General features: G+C 37.2%; 1 pseudogene and 1 gene segment (V, D, J or C); one reads left to right on the top strand and one right to left on the bottom strand.

Annotated features, from left to right (window-relative positions):
• The first annotated feature begins 1373 nt into the window (after positions 1-1373).
• LOC108587069 lies at positions 1374-9442 on the top strand. The segment is given in 3 exon segments: positions 1374-1463; positions 8355-8489; positions 8768-9442. Coding segments are annotated over 3 exon segments (641 nt in total).
• A 10468-nt stretch (positions 9443-19910) lies between these two features.
• Positions 19911-22752, bottom strand: part of LOC101014768 — a 14585-nt pseudogene continuing 11743 nt past the window's right edge.

Below are 22752 nucleotides of genomic sequence, written 5' to 3'. Positions count from 1 at the left end.
CCCAGACAACCAGCTTATGTCTTTATAGATAATATTCCTTTTCTGAACATTTCATATAAATGGAATCACTCAATACGTAATCTTTTGTGTCTGGCTTCTTTTTCTTAAAACAGTGTTTTTGAGACTCATCTGTGTTGTAGCACATATTAGATGTTTTATTTTATTTATTTCATTTTTGCTTATTTATTTTATTTATTTATTCTTGATTTATTTTTGTTGTCAATTATCATTCATATCTTGTATGAATATGCTGCATTTTGCTTATTCATTCACCAGCTGATGGACATTTGGGTTGTTCTCATTTTTTAGCCATTATAAAGAATATCCACAAATTAGACTTCCATTATTTTTAGAGCATATCTAACATGTAAAACATTCATAGTGCATCACAAATGTAGGTGGCATATCAGATTCCAAATATTATAAAGTCTAGAGCTAGACAGATATATGTTCTAATTCTTAATATGCCACTTAGGTAATTGACCTTGAGTGAATTATTCAATCTCCTTGAGTGAATTATTCAATCTCCTTGAGCTTTGGGTTATTTTATGTTTGTAAATTGGAAACAGTAATGTCTCTATTGCGTGACTTTCTTGTTAAATAATGTAGATAAAGAAAAAGGTAGTTTAGATGTGCACACATTTATAATTTGAGGGGGATTCAAAAGTTGTTTTTCAATGTTTGAAGATTCAAAGAAAAGTGCTTTTCCTGCCACAAATTGCCATCCCACTTGTAACTCCCTCTGAATTTGAATAGTAGCGGTCCACAGTTAGGCAGCGCACTTCTGAAAGGTTGTCAATTATCTTTGTGTTCCAGACTCATGGGGGATTTCCTCAAAGTTTATGAAGTTGGCCTGAAGAAAGCAGTTACTTCGACCCCTCTTTGTGAACCACAGGAAACTGAAAATAGGGCAGAGTGTTTCAAGGACATTTATAGGAGCTGGTCTCTGATTGGCTAGGCAACCAGATGCAGAATCCTGTTTTCTGAAGCAGAATATTTCCACAGATTTTGACTGCAAAACGTTCTTCTGCTGAGGGTACGTGAGCTGGAAACATGGAGAAGAATCCTTTGGCAGCCCCATTACTAATCCTCTGGCTTCATCTTGACTGTAAGTCCAGGAGTTACAGGAGACGTTCTTAGTCTGGGGTGATGATGAGGAAAGAGGAGGATGCAGTCAGACACTCTAGGTTTTATCTGGGGGATGTGTGAAGAAAATGCAAACCCTGTAGAGAGACCTATTTCTATGTCTGACTCTTTTTAATAAAACAGGCGTGAGCAGCATCCTGAACGTGGAACAAAGTCCCCAGTCACTGCATGTTCAGGAGGGAGACAGCACCAACTTCACCTGCAGCTTCCCTTCCAGCAATTTTTATGCCTTGCACTGGTACAGATGGGAAACTGCAAAAATCCCCAAGGCCTTGTTTGTAATGACTTTAAATGGGGATGAAAAGAAGAAAGGACGAGTAAGTGTCACTCTTAATACCAAGGAGGGTTACAGCTATTTGTACATCAAAGGATCCCAGCCTGAAGACTCAGCCACATACCTCTGTGCCTTTGCACAGTGCTGTTCAGGCACCTGCAGCCCATACGCAAACCTGTGTCTGGTGTTGCACTATTACCAGCATTGGCAAAGAACCATGAGTAGGATGGAAAAGACAAATCCGTTGAATTACAGATTTTGTTTTCAAGAGGATTATGCTAACATGGAAAAATAAGCATGCTAGTGATCATAGCTAACTACCACAAGAACTAATTAAGTAAACATATTCCTTATGACAGACAGATGTCAGAGTGCTAATGAAGCGTAACACATGCCCTGGTAACTGGGCTGTTACTAAACAATACTAACCCCAGCTCCCAACAACACATTAACCACGTCATGGAGTCAGACCCATTGGCATGATTCTTTGGACTCATTGGCATGATCTCTTTTGGCATGATTCTGAAAGAACCCAATAGTTACTCAAATCTATCTAAAATAATCTGAGTAAATAACAGTAACATTTATCCCCTCATTGTTGCTATGTCCTGAAAACAAATTCTTCTATTATATTTTATCACAGCACAAATGGAGCATGTCGGCATGCCCCTTCCTCACACACCTGGCATGGAAATACACATGTTTAATACCAGAACAGGTGATGCTGCCTCCTTTAATCCATTGGGGATTTTGGTTTTGCTTTAGTTCAACTTTCCCCCTACAGGAACATTTGTATTTTTATTTCTTCTCACATGTGGCTATTTTCATCTTTAAATATCACTCATAATATTATAAAGGAGCACTGATGAAGGAGTTTCACTATTAACGTGGTCTATCCCCCAGTTGTACCACGATTATGATATTGGAAGAGTCACTGAACTCTATTATCGAAGTCTCTTCATTTGTAATTTCCAGGTGTATTCAGCAGGCTGAGTGTTTGGTGCTCTGCTCCTTTTGCAGGTTTCCAGACAACCCACCAGTTTAAGGTCCCATTGGTACTCTAGAGGCGTATAATTCCGAGCTTTCTTGGGGGTTGTTAAGATGAAGTAACTTGTTTCTGGGCTTCCTCATCTAAACGCTAGAATTTCAACTTTCTCTGAACAGCTACATTAATAATTATTTATCCAGCTCCTGTCCAGTTTCCTAATATGCTGCTATTGCACTTTCTCTCTCTTTTCTGGATTTATGTTTTTTAAAAATCTCATTGTTGTTATTATCACATATTTAGGAAAAAAGCTGATACATTTTGAGGATCAATGATGATGAATTAATACAGTCACAAATCTCGCTCAGGGCCTGGACCCTTTAGAGATCTCCAATACATACAGAGAGAAATAGTTTTTCAGAATTTATTCCACAAGGTGAAGTAATGAATCTATTTGACTATCGAGATTAGGAAGTGGCTGGTGACACTATTTTGAAGATTTTATATCATCAGAATGGAAGGTGCTGGACACAGAGTGCAGAAGAAACATGGTTCAATTCAACCCGCACTTCAAAGTGTTGCTGGAGAAAATTTTGCAAAAGACCAGTCCACTTTCATTCCAGGCTTGGTAGGGAGTGGGAAACCAGTTCCAAACCATCTCCATTATTAATGACATAAAGATCAAAGTAGGAAGAATTTCAAATATCTCCAGCCAATGATCTTGAGCAGACTATCTCAATTGGTAGAATCCAAGGCTTGGGTAAAATAAAGATGAATCCTGACCTGAGGTTTGACTGTGTGGCGCAACACAATGCCTCCTGAAGTCTCCATAAAATGTCGAACATGGTGTGCAGTCATGCCATTAAAATTAGTAGGATGAGGCACTTCCACTTGAAATGGTCTAGAGTCCAGCACCAGCAGAGACTCTGCCTGCATTGAAAGCCTGATGGGGAATGAGATCTAATCCCACCCATATCAGAAGTATGGAAATCACAGTGCGGTCATACAATACCATATCTTTATGAAGCTGGCATCTTCCAACCAGGCAAGCATGTACAAAATTTTCCAGTCCTCTTTTGGATTCCCAAAACTGATCTGAGGAATTAGAAAGAAATCAATGTTAAATTCCACCAGTTATTTTACAGGGAACACAGACAGGGCGTGAACCATTGGGGTACACATTGGGTTTAAAGCCACATGGAATGAAGAGTGGAGTGAAATATAAAATCCATGTTAAGAAATGAGGAGACACAGATCTCTACATTGCGTTACTTGGGGCCCCAGCCACCAGAGAGCAATCCACATGCGTGCTCCCTAAATGCTGTGGTAGCACAGAGCTCTTGACCACCTCTGATCACATTGCCACCAAGGTGTGCCATTTGTTTGAGCCTGAGGATGGCTTTGAAAGAAGTTTGGTGAGGCGGCAGATGCTTCAGGTCAAGCTAGTAGAGACTAGCGAGATCAGGCGGAATTACATTTTTATTGTTGATTTTCTCACAGAAGTTCTCAGGCTATTTTCATTGCACTCCAGAGCTTTTGTGGCTTGTGGATAACAAAACTATTCTACAACTCCGCCAAAAGCAAAGTGCCATTTTTCCTATCTCCATGACTTACTTCCTGCTCCCTTGTAGTCAGTGGCACCACTGGCCTAAAGGGAGTCCTCCTGGGGGGCTTGCCCACAGGCTAGAACCCTGGGCGCTCACTGCCGTACCTGGAGCTTTGGTGGGGAATGTGGGAAGGCTGGGCTCATCTCTCATCCCAACTATTCCTCAGGGCTTTCCGCATTACGCATGGCCTCTGCCATTGTGGTCTCCTCCTCAAGATCTCTCTAGAATTACAAACTTACCTGAAGTGGCTCAGGGCTTCAATATTACAAAAAGTCAGAAGAGTTACTTGGTGATTTGCACAATGTTTAGGCCAGAACTGCCACAATATTATTTCCTGCGTTCTCGTACATAAGAACCATAAGATGTGAAATAGATTGCTTGGAAAAAGGGCCTCCTGTAAATATAATTAAAAACTGAGGAGTCAGACCAGCCCAGACTCCGCTGCTCGAGAAAGGGGAACTACACAAAGGGGCATGAATATCAGAAGCAGGATTTTAGGGGGCATCTTTTAGTTACCTCCCACAAGAGCTAACTAAGTAAACATGCTCCTATGCCAGATAGGTATCAGAGTCCTAATGAAACATAACACACGACCTTGATAGTCCAGTAATTATCAAGGTCATGTCAGTTTGAACTTCCAAATACTGCTCATATCCGTTTCTTTATTTCTATATTACTTACTGGTTTCCTAATTCAGGCATTCAGCATCTCTCACTTGGATGATTGCAATGGCTTCCTAATTGTCTTCCTGCCTCTAGTCTTAACTCTTTGAATCTAACTTCTACATGGCAACTAGAGTCATTATAAAATGTATCTAATAAGATCATTTCCTTCCTCCCTGTGGATAATGAGGAACCATTAGAAGTTATAAAGTTGGAACTCTATACTAAAACATACAAGGCTTGTCAGGCGTGGTAGCTCATATCTGTAATCCCAGCACTTTGTGAGGCTGAGACAGGCGGATCACTTGAGGTCAGGAGTTCGAGACCAGCCTGACCAACATGGTGAAACCCTGTCTCTACTAAAAATACAAAAATTAGCCAGGCGTGGTGGCATGCTTCTGTAATCCCAGCTACTCGAGAGGCTGAGACAGGAGAATTGCTTGAACCCAGGAGGTGGAGCTTGCACTGAGCTGAGATCATGCCACTGCACTTCAGCCTGAGTGACAGAGCAAGACTCCGTCTTAAAAAAAAAAAAAAAAAAAAAAAAAACAAGGCCATCTACAGAATCCCGTTTACCTTCTATTTTAATCTTCCATCCTTCTCTCATATATGTAATATATTTTTACATGATATGCATATTTAAATTCTAACCCTTTATGTGAATATTAAGGGCTTTCCTAAATCTGTCCTCTTTTCCTAGAATATATTTTTCCCATTGTAATATGCACACAGGTCTACTCACCTTTTATGGCCCAATTCAGGCAGCATTTTTAATTTTTTATCTGAGATTTCATAGAATAACACTTATAACATCTTATTATAGATATTTTTTAATCTGATCCTCTCTTACAACTGTTTTGACAAAAATATTTGCCACTGAGAGCTATCAGATGTTTATATTCAATGGAAATGTTTCCTCCAAGGAAATGCAGAGATTCCGTCTAAAAGTGCAGAGATTTCTTTTACTCCTTGAACCAATGCATGGCCAGCTTCTCTTCTCTTCCTTTAGTAAATTTCCACTTCCAACCATAAGATCTAGAGAGAGGCTACAAGAGAGGCCATGCTGCAAGTTGGGAAAGGGCAAGCTTGACCTGGGCGAGATTCCTCTGTCTTGGTTTACATCTCCTACGTAAACTGCACCAGTGCTGCCGCCCTGGATGAAGGGAAGAGGATTTCTAAAGCCCCCACAGGTGCTCCTTCCACACTCCTTGCTCTTCTTGAATGGGGAAGGAGTTCTTATGGCCTTAAAATTGTTAACTTTGTCTTCATTATGAGATCCAAATCCAGTATTCCTAAGGAGGAAAAAAGCATCCCAGTGGCATGCATTTCAAAAATTTATCTTAATTCACGAGATTTGTCATTTTTCAGCACATCCTAAAACTGCTTCTTGGTCTGTTTCCATTTCATGCAGTAATTCAGATTTTGATTCACTTTTTACCCTACACAAATTGTTGAGATTTCCGCCGTTAATACATTTACATGGCAACACTTTAAAGACATTAGATTTCTTGCAGTGGGTTGAATGATGACAGAAGATATGTCCATGTCCTAATCCCTAGAAATAGTGAATGTGGGCTTATTTGAAAAAGGGTCTTTGCAAATGTAATTGAGTTAAGAATATTAAGATAAGATCACCCTGGATTATTCAGGTAGACCCTAAATCCAATGACAACTGTTCTTTTAAGAAACACACAGATGAGGCCGGGCACGTTGGTTCATGCCTGTAATCACAGCACTTTGGGAGGCCGAGGCGGGCGAATCACCTGAGGTCAGGAGTTCGAGACTAGCCTGGCCAACATGGTGAAACTCTGTCTTTACTGAAAATACAAAAATTAGCCAGGCATGGTTGTGCACATCTGTAATCACAACTACTCAGGAGGCTGAGGCAGGAGAATTGCTTGGAACCGGGAGGCGGAGGTTGCAGTGAGCCATTGCACTCCAGCCTGGGTAACAGAGTGAGACTCTGTCTCAGAAAAAAAAAAAAAAAAAGGAAACACACAGATGAGAAGGCCATCTAAAGACAGCAGTAGAGGTTGCAGTTATGCAGCCACATCCAAGGGATGCCTGGAGCCACCGGAGGCTGGAAGAGATGAGGAAGGATTCTCCCCTAGAGCGTTCAGAGGGAGCACGGCCCTGCTGACACCTTAATTTCAGACTTCTAGCCTCTAGGGCTGTAAAGAAAATAAATTTTTGTCAAGTCACCAAGTTTGTTGGCTACGACAACCCTAGGAAACTAGTATCTCCTAAAGGTACTATTTCTAAATAGCTACAACCAAACCTTGATTGTTTTATAGAAGGTCACATGGTCAACCAATACCATTTGAATATGGTATTGAATATGGTTCAAATATTTTAATATTTTTGGAACATTTTGAGTTTAAACTGTGACACAATATATATACAAACACACTTTTTTTGTCATTTAACGAACACCAAAGTATCCACAATTTACCAGCTATCAGAGTAGGACGTGTTGGTGAATAATAGACAAATACTTATCGAGGGCTTACCACATATCAGGTTTATACTAGTGATCCATCAGCAAACCAAAGAGACAAAATTCATTGTTTTCATAGACCCTACATTCTAGAGCAGTACTGTCCAATAGAATTTTCAAAGATAGCAAAAATGTTCTGCATCTGCATAGACACTAGCCACATATGAATACTCAGCACTTGAAATGTGGCTAGTGTGCATGAGAAATTAAATTTTAAATTGTATTTAATTTAAATTTAAGTATCCTCATGTGGTTTGTAGCTGCCACATAAGACAGTGCATTTCTTGAAGATGATACAGTTCACACCTTCAAGGTACAAAAAGGCTAACTCAGATAATTAATCAGTGGTTATACAGGTATAAACAGTGCGATAAGTGTGGCTGAAGTTCTGTGGGAGCCTGCAGCTTTTTTAAGTTACTTTCTGTTTTTTTCTTCCAACCTTTTCCACCACACACTGTAGATGTTTCTCAGCCAGATCAGAACAGAAAGCTACTTTATCCAAGTGTTTTGTTTATGGAAGCCTTCCTATAGAAATTGATTATCTGTTAGATAAGACTTTTTTCTAATTATATTAATGTCTTCCCTCATCACTGCTGGCATATGTAAAAGTAACATAGTGGGCTGGTAGATATGATTTCTAAATTGGATAGTTTACCAGGGAAATCTGGGTGACAAAAGAGAAATATGTATTTCTTATCTTCTGTTTTGAGGTAATGGGTTGTCTAACAATAAATCACAAGTGTCTCCCACATTTATTAAAATGTCTGTGACCTAATATGTCCCATTAACACATTTACAAGCACGTGCTACATGGCACAAGGTGATTCTTAATGACGATGGAAGCCACAAAATGGAACTTTCTCTTTTCTTTGGATGCCCTAGTTTTAAATCACAGACTCCATTTTAAGAGGCAAATTACTTCCCCTTGAACAATGTCACTATCAGTAAGCTCTTTCCTTCCAATCCTTGACACACATACATACCACCTAAATTACAAAGCAACTTTATTAAGAAAAGAATCTGTTGTCAAATGAGCAATGTTTGAGTCCAGCCACAAGGGGGCAGCATCGGCAAACATAGACTGTCCTCTGAAGTAGGTGGGCAAAATGGTCTGATTGGTTTCCTTAACTTGCAGTCACCTCCCCTTTCTTTCCAAAATGCACACATCTGCTTTCCAAAATAGACCACAACTATTTCTATTGATCTGGAAGAAGCTTATACCAGGCAACCCATTTAGGAGCAGTTGGATGAAGAGGAAGGAGAGGGAGATGCTACTCATCACATCAGTGTTGGTCTTATGGATGCAATTGTCACGTGAGTTTGAGATATCCCTGACTGCTTCCAGAGAATAAATCCAACAGGATAGAGAAGTATCTGCAGGCAGGGAATGGACTTTCTGTTTGAAAAACAAGAATTAAGAGAAAGGGAGAGAAACAGAGAGAAAGAGACAGAAAGAATAAAGGTTGAGGGAGATGGGAAGGGAAACATGGACAGAAAGGGAAAAAGAGAAAAGAGAAGTGAGAGAGACCCGCGTAGCTCAGGGACTAAATATCTACTCTGATTTTATGTGATGCTTCCCATTGTCTTTCTAAACAGAGTGAATGGACAACAAATAATGCAAATTCCTCAGTACCAGCATGTACAAGAAGGAGAGGACTTCACCACGTACTGCAATTCCTCAACTACTTTAAACAATATACAGTGGTATAAGCAAAGGCCTGGGGGACATCCCGTTTTTTTGATAATGTTAGTGAAGAGTGGAGAAGTGAAGAAGCAGAAAAGACTGACATTTCAGTTTGGAGAAGCAAAAAGAACAGCTCCCTGCACATCACAGCCAGCCAGACTACAGATGTAGGAACCTACTTCTGCGCGCGCAGGGCACAGTGCTCCCCAAGCACCTGCTGCCTGTCTCCAAATCTTGCCCTGGGTCTTCAAGCAGATCATCCTACTCTCCCCAAAGAGCAGGAACCAGAGAAAGCCAAAGTCACAATGTCTGTGAGGATATCGAGCAACTCCTCCCCACGGCAGCAGGAATGCATGCAGAAAATCACTCTGTTAAGACCTGGAAGCGTTTAGCAGTTTTATTTCCTAAAACTTAACTACCGGTTTTCTTCTACACAGGAGTCTCAAATAATTCGAATTGTCTTAGGAAGAATCGGTGGATTTAACAAATTGTGATACAGATATTTATATAAAAAGTCTGAGTTCATCTTTCAGTGCAGTGGTCCCCAACACTTTTTGGCACCAGGGACCAGTTTTGTGGAAGACAGTTTTTCCCCTACCCAGGAGCTAGGAATAGGGGGATATAGTTTAAGGATCAACAAGTGAAACCTATTTCCACCTCAGATCATCAGGCATTAGATTGGAATTCTCACATGAGGGAGAGAGCAGCCTAGATCCCTCGCATGCGCAGTTCACAATAGGCTTCGGGCTCCTGTGAGAATCTATGGCCTCTACTGATCTCACAGGAGGCCGAATCTCGAGGTATGTGCTCTGCAGCTCACTTCTGCTCTGCGGCCAGGTTCCTAACAGGCCACAGAAGGTTACTGATTCTCCGCCGCTGGGGTTTGGGACCCCTGTTTGGGTGGTAGCAGAGGTTTCCAAGCAGTTTCTTTAAGGTTTTAGCTCAATTGTATTGTGGAAGATTTGAAAATTAAAGCATTTTTCATCATGTACACCAAACTTAAAAGAAGTTTACGACCAACTGCCTGAAGAGTCACCTCTATTAGAACTCATCTTTCACTTCAATGCAATGCAGTCAACATAGCATAAAGATTATGCGTGCGGTAACCACCTTTCCAGAGAACTGAGTGAAGAGAGCTCTTTTTAAAATGAGCAGTTTAGACGAAACTGGAAGGTGACCCATGAAGAGATGTAGGCATGGTCTCTTTTTCACTCTTCTGACTGCAGTTATATTCCCCAAGCCCAGATGAAGCTGATGATTCAAGTTCTGGTAGCCATGTTCATTGGTCTAACTACCGGGAAATGTTAGCCACAGATTTCAAAGGGTGTTCACTGATTTGATTAATTACTTTATTTCTCAGTACTTAACAAAGATTTTTCTCCTGGGAAAGAGAGGATAAAAAATACAACTGTATTGGAGACTTTAAACATTAAAATCAAGTGATATTGGTCAGCTAAATGGTCAAATAAAGTTTTTGCACCTTTCTAATAAAACATTTTGTAGCCATAAAATTGTTGTGATGAAAATGTTGTGACATAAGAGTTAATTTAATTTATCAAATGAACAAAGTCAAATACAAAATAGTACTATGCCACTTATAAAACAAAATAAGATATATATAGAAAAATATGGCTGGGAGCACACACATGTTTAGGTTAATTTCTAAGAGCACCATAATTATTTAATAGTTGTTTTCATCCATTATAACATTTCCAAGGCTATTTCAGAGTTGTGCCAAAAACAGTTATGTTAAAATTATTGTAAAAAATTATTTTCTCCTCTTCTGTCATAGCCTTGGCCCTTTTGCACACTGATCCTCTCAAATTATTACTTTTTATTGGGGGTGGGGGGCAGGTGGGTCTTTCTCCCAAGAAGTTTTCCTTCTTTTCTCTTTTTCCTTTCATACATTTTCTGTGTATTTCTGCTACAATCATGCCAAAGTAAAACATAATACCAATCAACAAAATCACAAGCACTTGAAAATAGACATGAATTATAAAAGACCTCATAAATAATTCTGGAAAGATCAAAAAATGACCTTTACTGCCAGGAGGGGAATGATTTCATCCATCAAAACAGCTGCCAGAGATGATTCACATAAGAAGGAAAACACACACACACACACACACACCACCTTACCAGTATAATTAGGATCTCATTTTGATTCTCTACCAAATTTCAGGAGAGTATGGTCCGATATTTCTTGGTTTCCCTCACTGATTGTTTCTCTTTTATTCCCAGTGTATCTTTTATTAAGCACACATGAGGGGCTGTCATCCTCTGATTCTCCAATATTTTCTGTCTGGGAGACACCATGTACAGAAACAAGGGGTGGACTGACAATTTCAATTTGACTCTAGTGTCAAATTGAAATGTTTGGCTTCTTCCTCCAAAACCCTTTCTTCATAGGATTTTTTGGAAGGTTTTCACAAAGACTGCACCTGACTACTGTACAAAAACACATCTGTAGAATCTGCTGAAAAGACCTCCTTCAAGGTTGCAGTGAGCATAGATCACGCCACTGCACTCCAGCCTGAGTGACGGAGTGAGACTCTGTCTCAAAAAAATAAAAATAAAAAATAAAAATAAAATAAAAGACCTCCTTCAGAAGGCATTAATCACGCTTTTCTTCCTTTTTATCTTTCTTTCTTCCTTTTCTTTCTTTCTTTCTTTCTTTCTTTCTTTCTTTCTTTCTTTCTTTCTTTCTTTCTTTCTTTCTTTCTTTCTTTCTTTCTTTCTTTCTTTCTTTCTTTCGTCACATCCAATCTGTATCTCCATGCTGTCTAGAGTGATTAGAGTGATTCTCTATCCTTTACAATGATGGGGTCCATTAGTCCACATCTCTGCTTTTCTTGCTCACAAACAGGAGATAAGATTAAAAACAAGTAAGGATAATATTGCTTTATGAAGCAGGTATTATAATTTCCAACTTATAAAGAAAGAAACTGAAACCTCAAGATATTAAGTAACTTACATCTACTCACCTGTAAGAATGGATAAAGTTCAAATATATGAGAATATCAAGTACTGGTTAGGCTACACATCAACTGGAACTCTCATACATTGGTGATAGGCAAGAGAAATGCTCAGCACTTTGTAAAACAGGTTGGCAGTTCTTATAAAGTTAAACTTCACTTACAATATGATTCATCAATCTCTCTCCTGCGTATTTAGCCGAGAGAAATAAAGGTTATGTTCACATAAAAATTTCCATGTGAATGTTTACGGAAGCTTAATTCATAATTACTGAAACCTGGGAATGACCAGATGTCCTTCAACTGGAGAAGGGTTAAAGACATTGTGGTTCATCCATATGACTGAGTACTACTCAGCAATAAAAAGAAATGAAATATTGACTCATGCAAGAACATGGATGAATCTTCAACGTGTCTTGGTAAATAAAAGAAACTAAGTCCAAAGGACTACATATTGTGTGAGTTTATTTATATTATTAATACATATGGGTAGAAGCAAAACTATAAAGATAGGAAACAGATCAAAGGGTTGGTGAGAACTGTACCATAGACCTGTATACCACAAAAAGTAAATCTTACTGTGTGAGATAACTAGAATGTGAGTGGAACCCCAAAAGAAATAGAAACTGTAACAAATGCATCCAACAATATTATAGTGAATAATGTAAACACAGTGACACTGTCTTTAATGTGGAAGAAAATAACTAACCTAAATAATTTCTGAAAATAGTATTTTGAGTAGATACTGTAAGACTAAAGGCAAAAGAATGGCACACAAATACCATTCTGTAGGTAATAAATTTATTTCTCAAGGGGTATGGGTTAGCAATTCTTCAACTAATTTATGTGAGCATTTGGATTGAACAAATGTATATAGGTAAAATATATAATAGATCATGAATCATGAGAGCCAGATTTCTCACTGTTGGGAAAAGTAATAAATAATGAAGGGAGAAATCTATGCAGACCCAGTGGAGTTGAACTCACGTTTTTTATAACATTCATAGGCATAGGTTGATACATAAATAAAATTATTAGGAGACTTGAGGGCTTTCTGATGCCCAACAGCAAAGCACAAGCCTGTGGTTACTTTATTCGAATTGATTCAAAAGCCTGAAAGACCTTCAGCAAAGTAGATAAGAAATGTCTGGGAAACCTAAGTGGTCTTGATATTAGGAAAGATACAGTATTTGTGTTGTCACCATATTTAGTTCTGTCAGTATATCTCTTTGGTTTTTGTATTGAGGCATAATACACATACAGTAAAGTGCACTAACATTCATCAAATGTTTGTGAATGTTTAGTTATGCACATCCCTGTGTAATAATCCTCCACCAATCAAGATGCAGAATATTTCCACCAACCCAGGCATTATTTCATTCCTCTTTTCACTCAATACCTACCCCTAGAGATAACCACTATTCTGATTTCTATTGTCTTAGATTAGTTTTTCTTTCTCTTGAATTTCATATTAATGAAATCATACACTACATTTTTATGTGTTTCTTATGTTGAACACTGTTCCATTATATGAATATGCAATCTTGTTTATCTACTTCTTTGGTAATAGAAATTTGTGTTGTTTCGAGTTTGGGGCCATGATGAATACAACTGCTATAAATGTTCTTATGTAAGTCTTTTTGTGAACATGTGAAACTGTTGAACATTCTTATGTAAGTTTTATTGTTGTAGTAGAATCCCTGGGCCATAGAACAGGCATATTTTTACCTTATTAGAAACTTCTAAGCCGTTTTTGAGGTTATATCTTTATGGAAAAGAGTTTCAATTCTCCATAACCTTGCTAGTACTTAATATTGTTGACATGTATTATTAAACTTAAAATTTTGAGATTATTATAAATTCACATATATTTTTAAAAATTAAGGCAGGTCATATGTATCCTTTACTCAGTTTACTCCAGTGGCATAAAACTATAGTACAATATCACAACCAGGATATTGACGCTGACTCAGTCAAGGCATGGAACATTTCTATCACCACAAGGGTGCTTTCTGTAGTCCTTTTGTAGTCATATTAATTTCCTCTCTGCTCCCACCCCCTCCTTCATCCCTGGGAACTATTAATCTGTCCTTCATCGTTATAATTTTGCAATTTCATATATGTTGTATAAATGACCTTTGGGGACTGACGTTTTAAACTCAGCATTCTGCTATATTTTGTGTCTTGCCAAATTTGAGAAGTTTTTGGCTTTTACTTCTTTGATACTTTTTCAGTCCCTGCTCCTTTCTTTTAGTACTGCCAATTAGAAGGAATGTATTTAGATATTTTGTTAGAGTTCTACATTCCCTGAGGTTTGGTTCATTTTTTAAAATCATTCTATTTCCTTTGTTATTTGATTTAAGAGTAATTTCTTTATTCTATCTTCCGGGATTCCTTCTGCTCAATTTTCTCTATCCCTCCATTTTGCTAATGAGCCCATCTGGTGGACTTTTTATTTCAGCTATATTTTTAAGTTCTAAAATTTCCATTTGATATCTTGGTTCTTTTTTATGTATTTTACTTCTTTACTTAGACTTTCTATTTCCTCCTGAAGCTTTCTGTTTTTTCATTTGTTTCAAGCATGTTTGTAGTTGCTCTTCGAAACATTTTCCTCATGGCTGCTTTCATATCTTTATCAGGTAATTTTACCATCACTTTCAGTTCCGCGGTTGGCACCTATTGATTGTCTCTTTAAAATTCTGTTTGAGATCTTCTTGGTTCTGAGTATATTGAGTGTATTTTTTAATTGAAATCTGAACATTTAAGTATTGTGTTTGAAACTCTAGATCTTATTTAAAATTTTTGTTTTATCTCCTTTCTCTGATGCCACTCCAGCAGGGGAAGGGGAACACCACCTCACTACCTGGTAGAGATAGAATCCAGTGTCCCCATTCAGCCTCATTGACATCAGAGGGCAGGGAGGATCATCAAACTGCCAGGTGGGGGTTGGACTTCTGGGTCCTTATGTACAGATGAGTCTTGAAAAACATGAGGGTTTGGGGCACCAACCCCCATGCATTCAAAAATTTGTATACAACTTTTGGCTCCCCCAAAACTTAACTACTGATAACCTACTTTTGACCAGAAGCCTTACTGATAGCATAAACAGTCAATTAACACATATTTGTATGTTATATGTATTATACACCATATTCTTACAATAAAACAAGCTAGAGAAAAGTAAATGATATTAAGAGAATCATAAGGAAGAAAAAATATGTTTACAGTACCATACTGTATATAGCAGTTCTGCAAGTTTATGTAGTCTGTTTACAAGATGAATCATCTGTCTGAAATTGCAGGCAACTGCAACTGCAGCTGCAGCCTAATGTCAAGCAATTAAGTTTTTTCTTGTAAGGTCATGACTTTTCTCTGCTTCTTGGGTGCACATCCAACATCACTAGTGGAATTTTGTATGGATCCCATGGTGTTAGTCAAGGTTTACACTATTGCACTAAACACAGTGAAAAGTATGTGAGAACTGTGAGAGATGACTTTCTACTACAATGGACAAGTGGCTGGAGAGATGAATTGCTCATGTGGAGATAATTAGCATTGCATTTTAAGTCGATATTCACAAACTTGAGCTCACTGCAATAACAACAGAAGGTGGCTACAAAATTATTACAGTAGTACAGTATGTACTATAGTTAATTTTATGCAGTTGTGATTTAATACTGCATAAAATTAAGTTTGTGTGCATTTCTCCAGACTCCAAGTGCCACCACATACGGTCTGTGTTTGTGTGCTTAAGTTTTAATACATTTAAAATGTTTATAATAAATTTGTGTATGTTTTGTGGTAGTAAGTGATAAGGTAGACTAGTATTTACATGCATTTTACACATTCATGACATATCTTTTTCTTAATTTTATTGATATTTTTAGACTACATTGTGTGTTTGCAAGTTTTTTCAACCTGTTGCAAATCTCCAAAAATTTTTCCAATATATTTGTTGAAAAAAAGTTCACATATAGGTGGATCCATACCGTCCAAACTTGTTCAAGGGTCAACTGCAGTCTCTACTGTAATTTATTTTTCTTTCTTTATGATTAGGGTTTTTTGTGTACTTTAAAAAATACTGTTGTCCACTTCTAATATAATACAGTTGTTCTCCTGTGTCTTCTTTTAAAACTTTATAGCTTCACTCTTCACATTTAGGTTTCTGACCCATCTGGAATATGTGTGTGTGTGTTTATATATATAATTAAACAGTTACTTTGGCATTTATATTGAAAAGACCATTTCTTCCCCCACTGAATAGCATTGGCACCTTTGGAGAAAATCAAGTCATGACACGTGTGTTCATCTACTTCGGGACATGATTCTGTTAAGTTGTCTTTTTAACAATTCTCGTACCAATAGGCCATTTTCTCTTAATTACTGAGGTTTCACATAAGTCTTGAAATCTGGAAATGCAATTCCTCCAGCTATCGCCCACCTTTTTTTTCAAGGTTATCTCACTTGTTATAGGATTTAAATTTCCATAGAAATTGCAAAACAGATTCTCAGACTTCTACCACAACAAGTTTCTGGTAATTTGATTCAGATTTGCTGAGTTTATGATAAGGTTGAGAAAACTGATAATTTAACATATGGATTCCTTAGATGTATAAATATAGCCCTCCATTTATTTAGGTCCTCCCTAATTCCTTTTATTAATGTTTTATAATTTTCATTTTAATGAACTTTCATATCTTTAATTAAATTCATTCATTTGCTTATTTCATTGTAAATGGCATTTTTATTTTATTTTCCAATTGCTTTTAGCTAGAATCTAGAAATAGAATGCAATTTTTTATTCAATGACTGTGAATTCATTCATTAGTTCTAGTCGTTTCTTTACAGATTCTTTTAAATTTTCTATATTCAAATTATGTTATCTATGAAGAAGTAGTTTTACTTATTCCTTTCCCGACTTTATGCATTTTATTTTTTTCCTGACTTGATGCCAGTTATTCCAATGTGAAAAATAAATGGAAGTGTGATAATGTATCTTGTTCCTAAACTCAGAGAAAAAATGTTCAGTATTTTACCATTAATTACAATGTTAGCTTTGGATATTTTTATAGATAGTCTTTATCAGATTAAGGAATCTTTTCTACATGTCTAGATTGTTGAGAGTATTCATCATGTGAGGGTATTGGCCTTGTATCAGATTCTCGTGTGTGTGTAAGTTTTGACAAATTTAAAATTTTAATAATAGATTTGTGTATATTTTATGGTGGTAAATGATAAAGAAGTTTAAAATAGGTTGAACCCATTATTTTGGTTTTTCATCAAGCAGAGGAGGAGAAAACCTTACCCGTTATGATCTTAGAGATCATATAATCTTCTAAAATGTAAGACACTCTGCAAATACTCAATAGCTTGGACAAATATATTTTTTATTCTTTAGAGCTATGCAAAATACTTAATGATTTTCAATACCATTAAAAATATCACCTGTTAGTAGCCTCAATTGTCTTCCAAAAAATAAAGGTGATCAAACCAAAAGCAAAAAAAGGAAATTGTGTTAATTACTTTTCTTCTCCCTTTGTTAATATAACAACACGATATAGTCCTCCCTACTTTAAGTAATTGTCTATTTCTTCTTATATTTTCGGCAGTACTGTCCTGTTAACTTACATCTTTATGATCTAGTACAGAGTAGGCTCTTAGTGAATATTTTTTAAATGAATGGAATATTATTACTAAGACTTTTACTCCATGTCTTTGTAGCTTGATTTTTCACACCCATGTTGGAGAAATTTATTGTCTATCGTTGAATTTTTGCCTACAAATCTGACCCTATGTTTACCCCATTGTAGTCTTTGGTGCAAAATGTATTCCAGATAACTGAAAGAGTGCATATAGAATAATTTAAATATTTGCTCAGCATAAGTTCAGTCAATTTGTCAATTATGACTCATCTATGCATTCACGAAACAAGTAATTATTGAGTGCTATCCATGCCAATATCTCTTATAAGCACTGAATCGTATGGGCTTTTGAACCAGCCTTTAATTATGGCATGATTAGAAACAAAAGAGAAATGAACTCCACGTCAGTAATTGAGAATTATAATGGGAATATTATTGAAATAACAAAGTAATTTAAAAAATAGTTAAAACCTTTCTGGAGTGTTAGAGGACTGATGAAACAAAGATGAGTACAGAGGTATTAAAACTAAGTATCTATCTTCAAACCTGATAAAAGAGTCAGAAGATTGCTGGCTGACTTTTTGCCTGATTATAGCTACACAGTTCATTCATTCAGCCAGTCACAAGAGGGGGCTGCTTTACCTTAAAACTTAGATGTCTTTCTTGGAGAGGGGACACTAAGCTTATGTTTTCCACTAAAGTTCCACAGAAAACAGGAAACAAAGATACACCTTTATCCTCTTTACACAAATTGTACTTTATGATCTCTTATTAAGTGTGTTATGGCTTCAAGAGTTCCGGGACCCTTACACCGATGTACTAAGTCTTCTCAGAGCACCTCCCTTAAAACTGCTTTCTCCAAGTTTCACTTCCCTAATCATTTCCTATCTCCCCTATTCCCTACACCTTTTTCTTCCTTTCCTTTGCCTATTGTTACCACCCCGGCCCCCAACCTTGTTTGTTTCTTTTCCTGGTCTTTTCCTCTGCCTCAGTGTCCTTGGTGCACACAGTAGCCATAAGCATGAGCATAGAAATTAGGAAATGAACTTTAAGGCCAGAGTTTAAGGCGGATGAGAGCCAGCACCATTTATGTCACTAGTCACTACATCAAGAACAGATGCACTAGAAATGTCTATTTAGACAACAGTCAATACATGATTCCAGGGACCTCTGTAGAAAACCCGAGTTTGGGGAGATTTAGCTTTCAGTGTCAATGTTACTCATGCTTATTTTCCCGCTGAGCACATCACTTCCTACTTTGAACCTCACTCCCATTTTCTAGAATGTAGATGGGAACTTTAATCTCCTTACAACACAGAGCTCAGTATAGGCTTCTGGGATTTAATGACACTTTCCACAAGCTCCGTGGAACAGAGGACAATTTATTTGGTACATTGAGGAAAGAATGATGGAAGAAAAGGTCTGGATAGATACATCCTTATGATCGATTTTCCTCATTCAGTGCCAGCCTTTTAGACTTTAAACCTCATAAATGATTTCAGTAGACACCCCCTGAGTTGAGGATGTCTGCTTGATACACTCACTGTCTTCTCAGGAACGTGACTAAACCTGGAGAGGAAGACACAGAAAAGCAACTGCTCTATCATTGGCTGAAAAGATCCTGACAACAACACAATGAGAGCTGCACTCCTTGCAAGTCTTTACCAGTAACTGTTGCTTCTGTTCTCTGGAAATTCTTCAAACCTAGAATCAGACACAAAAACTGAACTCTGGGTCCATAATCCTCATTTGTCCTTGAAGTATGAGGCTGGTGGCAAGAGTAACTGTGTTTCTGACCTTTGGTAAGTGCTCTGGGTCTACCTAGGGAGGGCTTCGGAGGACAAGGCACCCCGTAGGGTGGTTTGCCCTCTATGCTCCCTGTGCTTTATCCAGCATACTAGATATAATTGAGAACCGTTCTGTGCATTTGTCTAGGAAGTACATACATCTACATACCAGGCTAGATCACAACCATAATCCCAGAAGAGCCCTTGGCAGTATTCGATTGTATGAAATCTATGGGTTTATTAAGTCAAGAGCCCATGGAATACAGCCTAGAGAGTCTATTATTATATTATTGGCATGTATCTTTGGTCTTTATAATAAAACCAATGCTATTTTTTGTGTTCTCGCAGGACATAAAAGTTTTGGAGCATTAAGGGAGTGTTGTATCCTTGAACCACAGAATTACCTTGGTTTGAGAGTCAGAAGCTAATCTGATTTTCTTGACCCCTTAGGGACTATAATTGATGCTAAGACAACCCAACCCACCTCCATGGATTGCGCTGAAGGAAGAGCTGCAAACCTGCCTTGTAATCACTCTACCATCGGTGGAAATGAGTACATACATTGGTATCGACAGATTCACTCCCAGGGGCCACAATATGTCATTCATGGTCTAAAAAACAATGAGACCAATGCAATGGCCTTTCTGATCATCACAGAAGACAGAAAGTCCAGCACCTTGATCCTGCCCCACGACGCCGAGAGACAATTGCTGCACCATTGCATCGCGGAGAGTCGTCATTGGGACAGAGGGCTGCACTCAAAGTAACATCTCCCTCAGGCAAGTGAGGAGGAGGGTAGCATTCATCTAGAGCAAAATGTCGATAGGAGTCAAAAAGTAACAAGAAAAGAGGAAAAGGAAGGGAAGGAGAGAAGGAAAGTAAATAAGGGAGATAGGATGAAGGGTAAAAAGATAGAAATAAGAACTATATTTGCTGATGTGGCTGAGAAATATGATAAAAAGGGCTATAATTTGAACATAGCAATAAAGTGAGTCATAATTTGAACATAGCAATAAAATGAAGAGGGTTAAGAATTTTCACGACTCCTCTTCATGTCAAAAATGTTCATTTCAGTTTGTTAGTAAAAGTGAACGGATAAGGAAAATCAAGATAATTCTGCTTGTCCCAAGGCTTTTTTCCTCTGGATCCAGGGGCAAGTTCAAGCTTCAAAATGCATGCTGTTATAGTTGATCCAATTACCAGAAACAAGTTGATTTTTCTGCAAGACCTGAAATGTCTTGCCGCGTGCAGTAACACTAGTTTACTAGAGCATGTATGCATTTTATAACATTTTCGGCAGAAACAAAAAATCAAATGAATATTAATTTATTTTTATTTTTCTTGAAGTCTTGAATCTATATAAACGACCTCATCACTGTTTTTATCAAGCAGCAATACAAACCGCATCTCTACCATGGTTCGCAGCAAAGGCGAAAGACCTACCTGCATTTCCTCATTCTTCCCTGTCTCACACCACTCTTCTCAAAGAACACTGGCTTTGACACTTTATGGTATATCATGATAGCCTGTTTAATTTCAGTTATATATCATTGCATATAATTTTATGCAATCACACACAAACTTACATATATACACATGGTTTCATGTAAATTGATTTATTGTTTTTAACTTAAGCATTTATTTTTTCATTTAACAAAGTATCCTTATATCTTCGGCATCAAGAGGTTCACTTTATTCTTTTGGTGCTTATTTAGTACTTTGAGACATTCCATCATAATTGCTTTTCTATTGATGCGTATTTGTTTCTACGCCTCACTATCATAAAGAATATTGTGTTCTACTTCTTTATAGATTCACCTTAGTTTGTGTGTGTGTGGAAGTGTTTATTTTAATGAGATTTCTGAAACTGAAATTGCTATGTCAAAGGAAGATGCATTTAAAATTTTTGGAAAAAGTAGCAATTTACCCTCCAAATGATAAAACTACACTCCATATAATACATATATATGTATTATTATACACATAATTATCTATCATAATTATCATATAATTAATAAATATAATACATATAATGTGTTAAATAGCTTCCAACCAACAGTAGGTGAAATAACTCTACATTCTTATAAAAATTGAGAATTACTGAGTTTTTATTTTTATTTTATTGTATTATTCTATTTATTTATTTTGATTCCGGGTCTCACTCTGTCACCCACGCTGGAGTGCAGTGGCCGGATCTCAGCTCACTGCAACCTTCACCTCCCAAGCTCAAGCACCACCTCAGCCTCCCAGAAGTTGGGACCACAGGCACACACACCCACCACCTGCCACTTTTGTAGACAGAGCTCCCTATTACGCTGTTCAGTTTGGTTCAAAACTCCTCTGAGCTCAAGAGATATTGCCTTAATGCCTAGAGTGCTGATTGTGTGACCATCACCACACCCAGCCCAGTTTTTAATAATCCAAAGATATATTATCTTTGGTCATTTTCCTGATTCATAGTGTTTTGAGCAACTTTTTTCTACATGTATTGGCACTTTTTCAATTGGCAATATGCTTATTCCTACCTTTTGAACATTTTTCTATTTAGTTGTTTTCCTTTGTCTTTTTATTCGTAAGAATTAGCTTCATACCTTAAATAATACATTATTTTATATTTGTTTGAATATTTTATTCTAACATTACCTTTTTTGTGTGTATTTTTAATGCAGTTTTAAATTTTTACATAGTTTATCAAGTATTCCTTTCCTTTAGGCTTTGAAGGTCAATATCTTTATAGGAAATTCCTAAGTATATTACATATTTTAATATTCATTACCATTTGGTTGAGAATTATTTTGAGATGCATGTTACAGATTAGAAAACTGAGTCTCAAAGAGATTTTAAAACCTGCTAATATTCACAGTATTAATAAGTTAGCATCAATTTTAAATTTATTTTTAAACCTCAGATTGTCAAACACTAAAATCTGAATGCACATTGTTTAACCTCGTCTTACTGGAAGCAGTCACAAGAAGAAAACTCCAAAATAATGAATCAAATAAAGCATCAGTGGAATGGATTATAGTTACCATCCAAGACACACGTTAGAGCAAAAGGTCAGGAATGTTAGGGTAAAAATTGTGAGTTATGAGTTGAGAAAATCAATGGTCCTTAATCATAAAGAAATTGTGTTATGAGTTGAGAAAATCAATGGTCCTTAATCACGTAGAAAGGTAATTCTAGTCCCCTAAACATTCAAATAGCAGTCAAAATGTGTGTTTTGATTGTAGAAGAACTCTAACGCATCCTCAGCTTCAACAGAGGCTTCAAAACAGGCTTCAACACGTTCCTTCTTTTACTACTGGGTTACATCAGACAAGACCTAGAAGAGACAGACTTGTATGACTATCCTCCTTCTGCTTGGAAATACTGCATTGAAGAGGGTCAGGATTTTAAATTAATGTGACCAGTACTGAACTCCTGATCTTTCTCCTTCTCACTGCCAACATGCTGCTTCTATTACCTTTTGTTATTCAATTGACAGCATCTCATT

Source organism: Papio anubis, chromosome 7 (genome assembly GCF_008728515.1).
Source record: "Papio anubis isolate 15944 chromosome 7, Panubis1.0, whole genome shotgun sequence".
NCBI lineage: Eukaryota > Metazoa > Chordata > Mammalia > Primates > Cercopithecidae > Papio > Papio anubis.
This window is presented reverse-complemented; position numbering and strand designations above follow the sequence as displayed.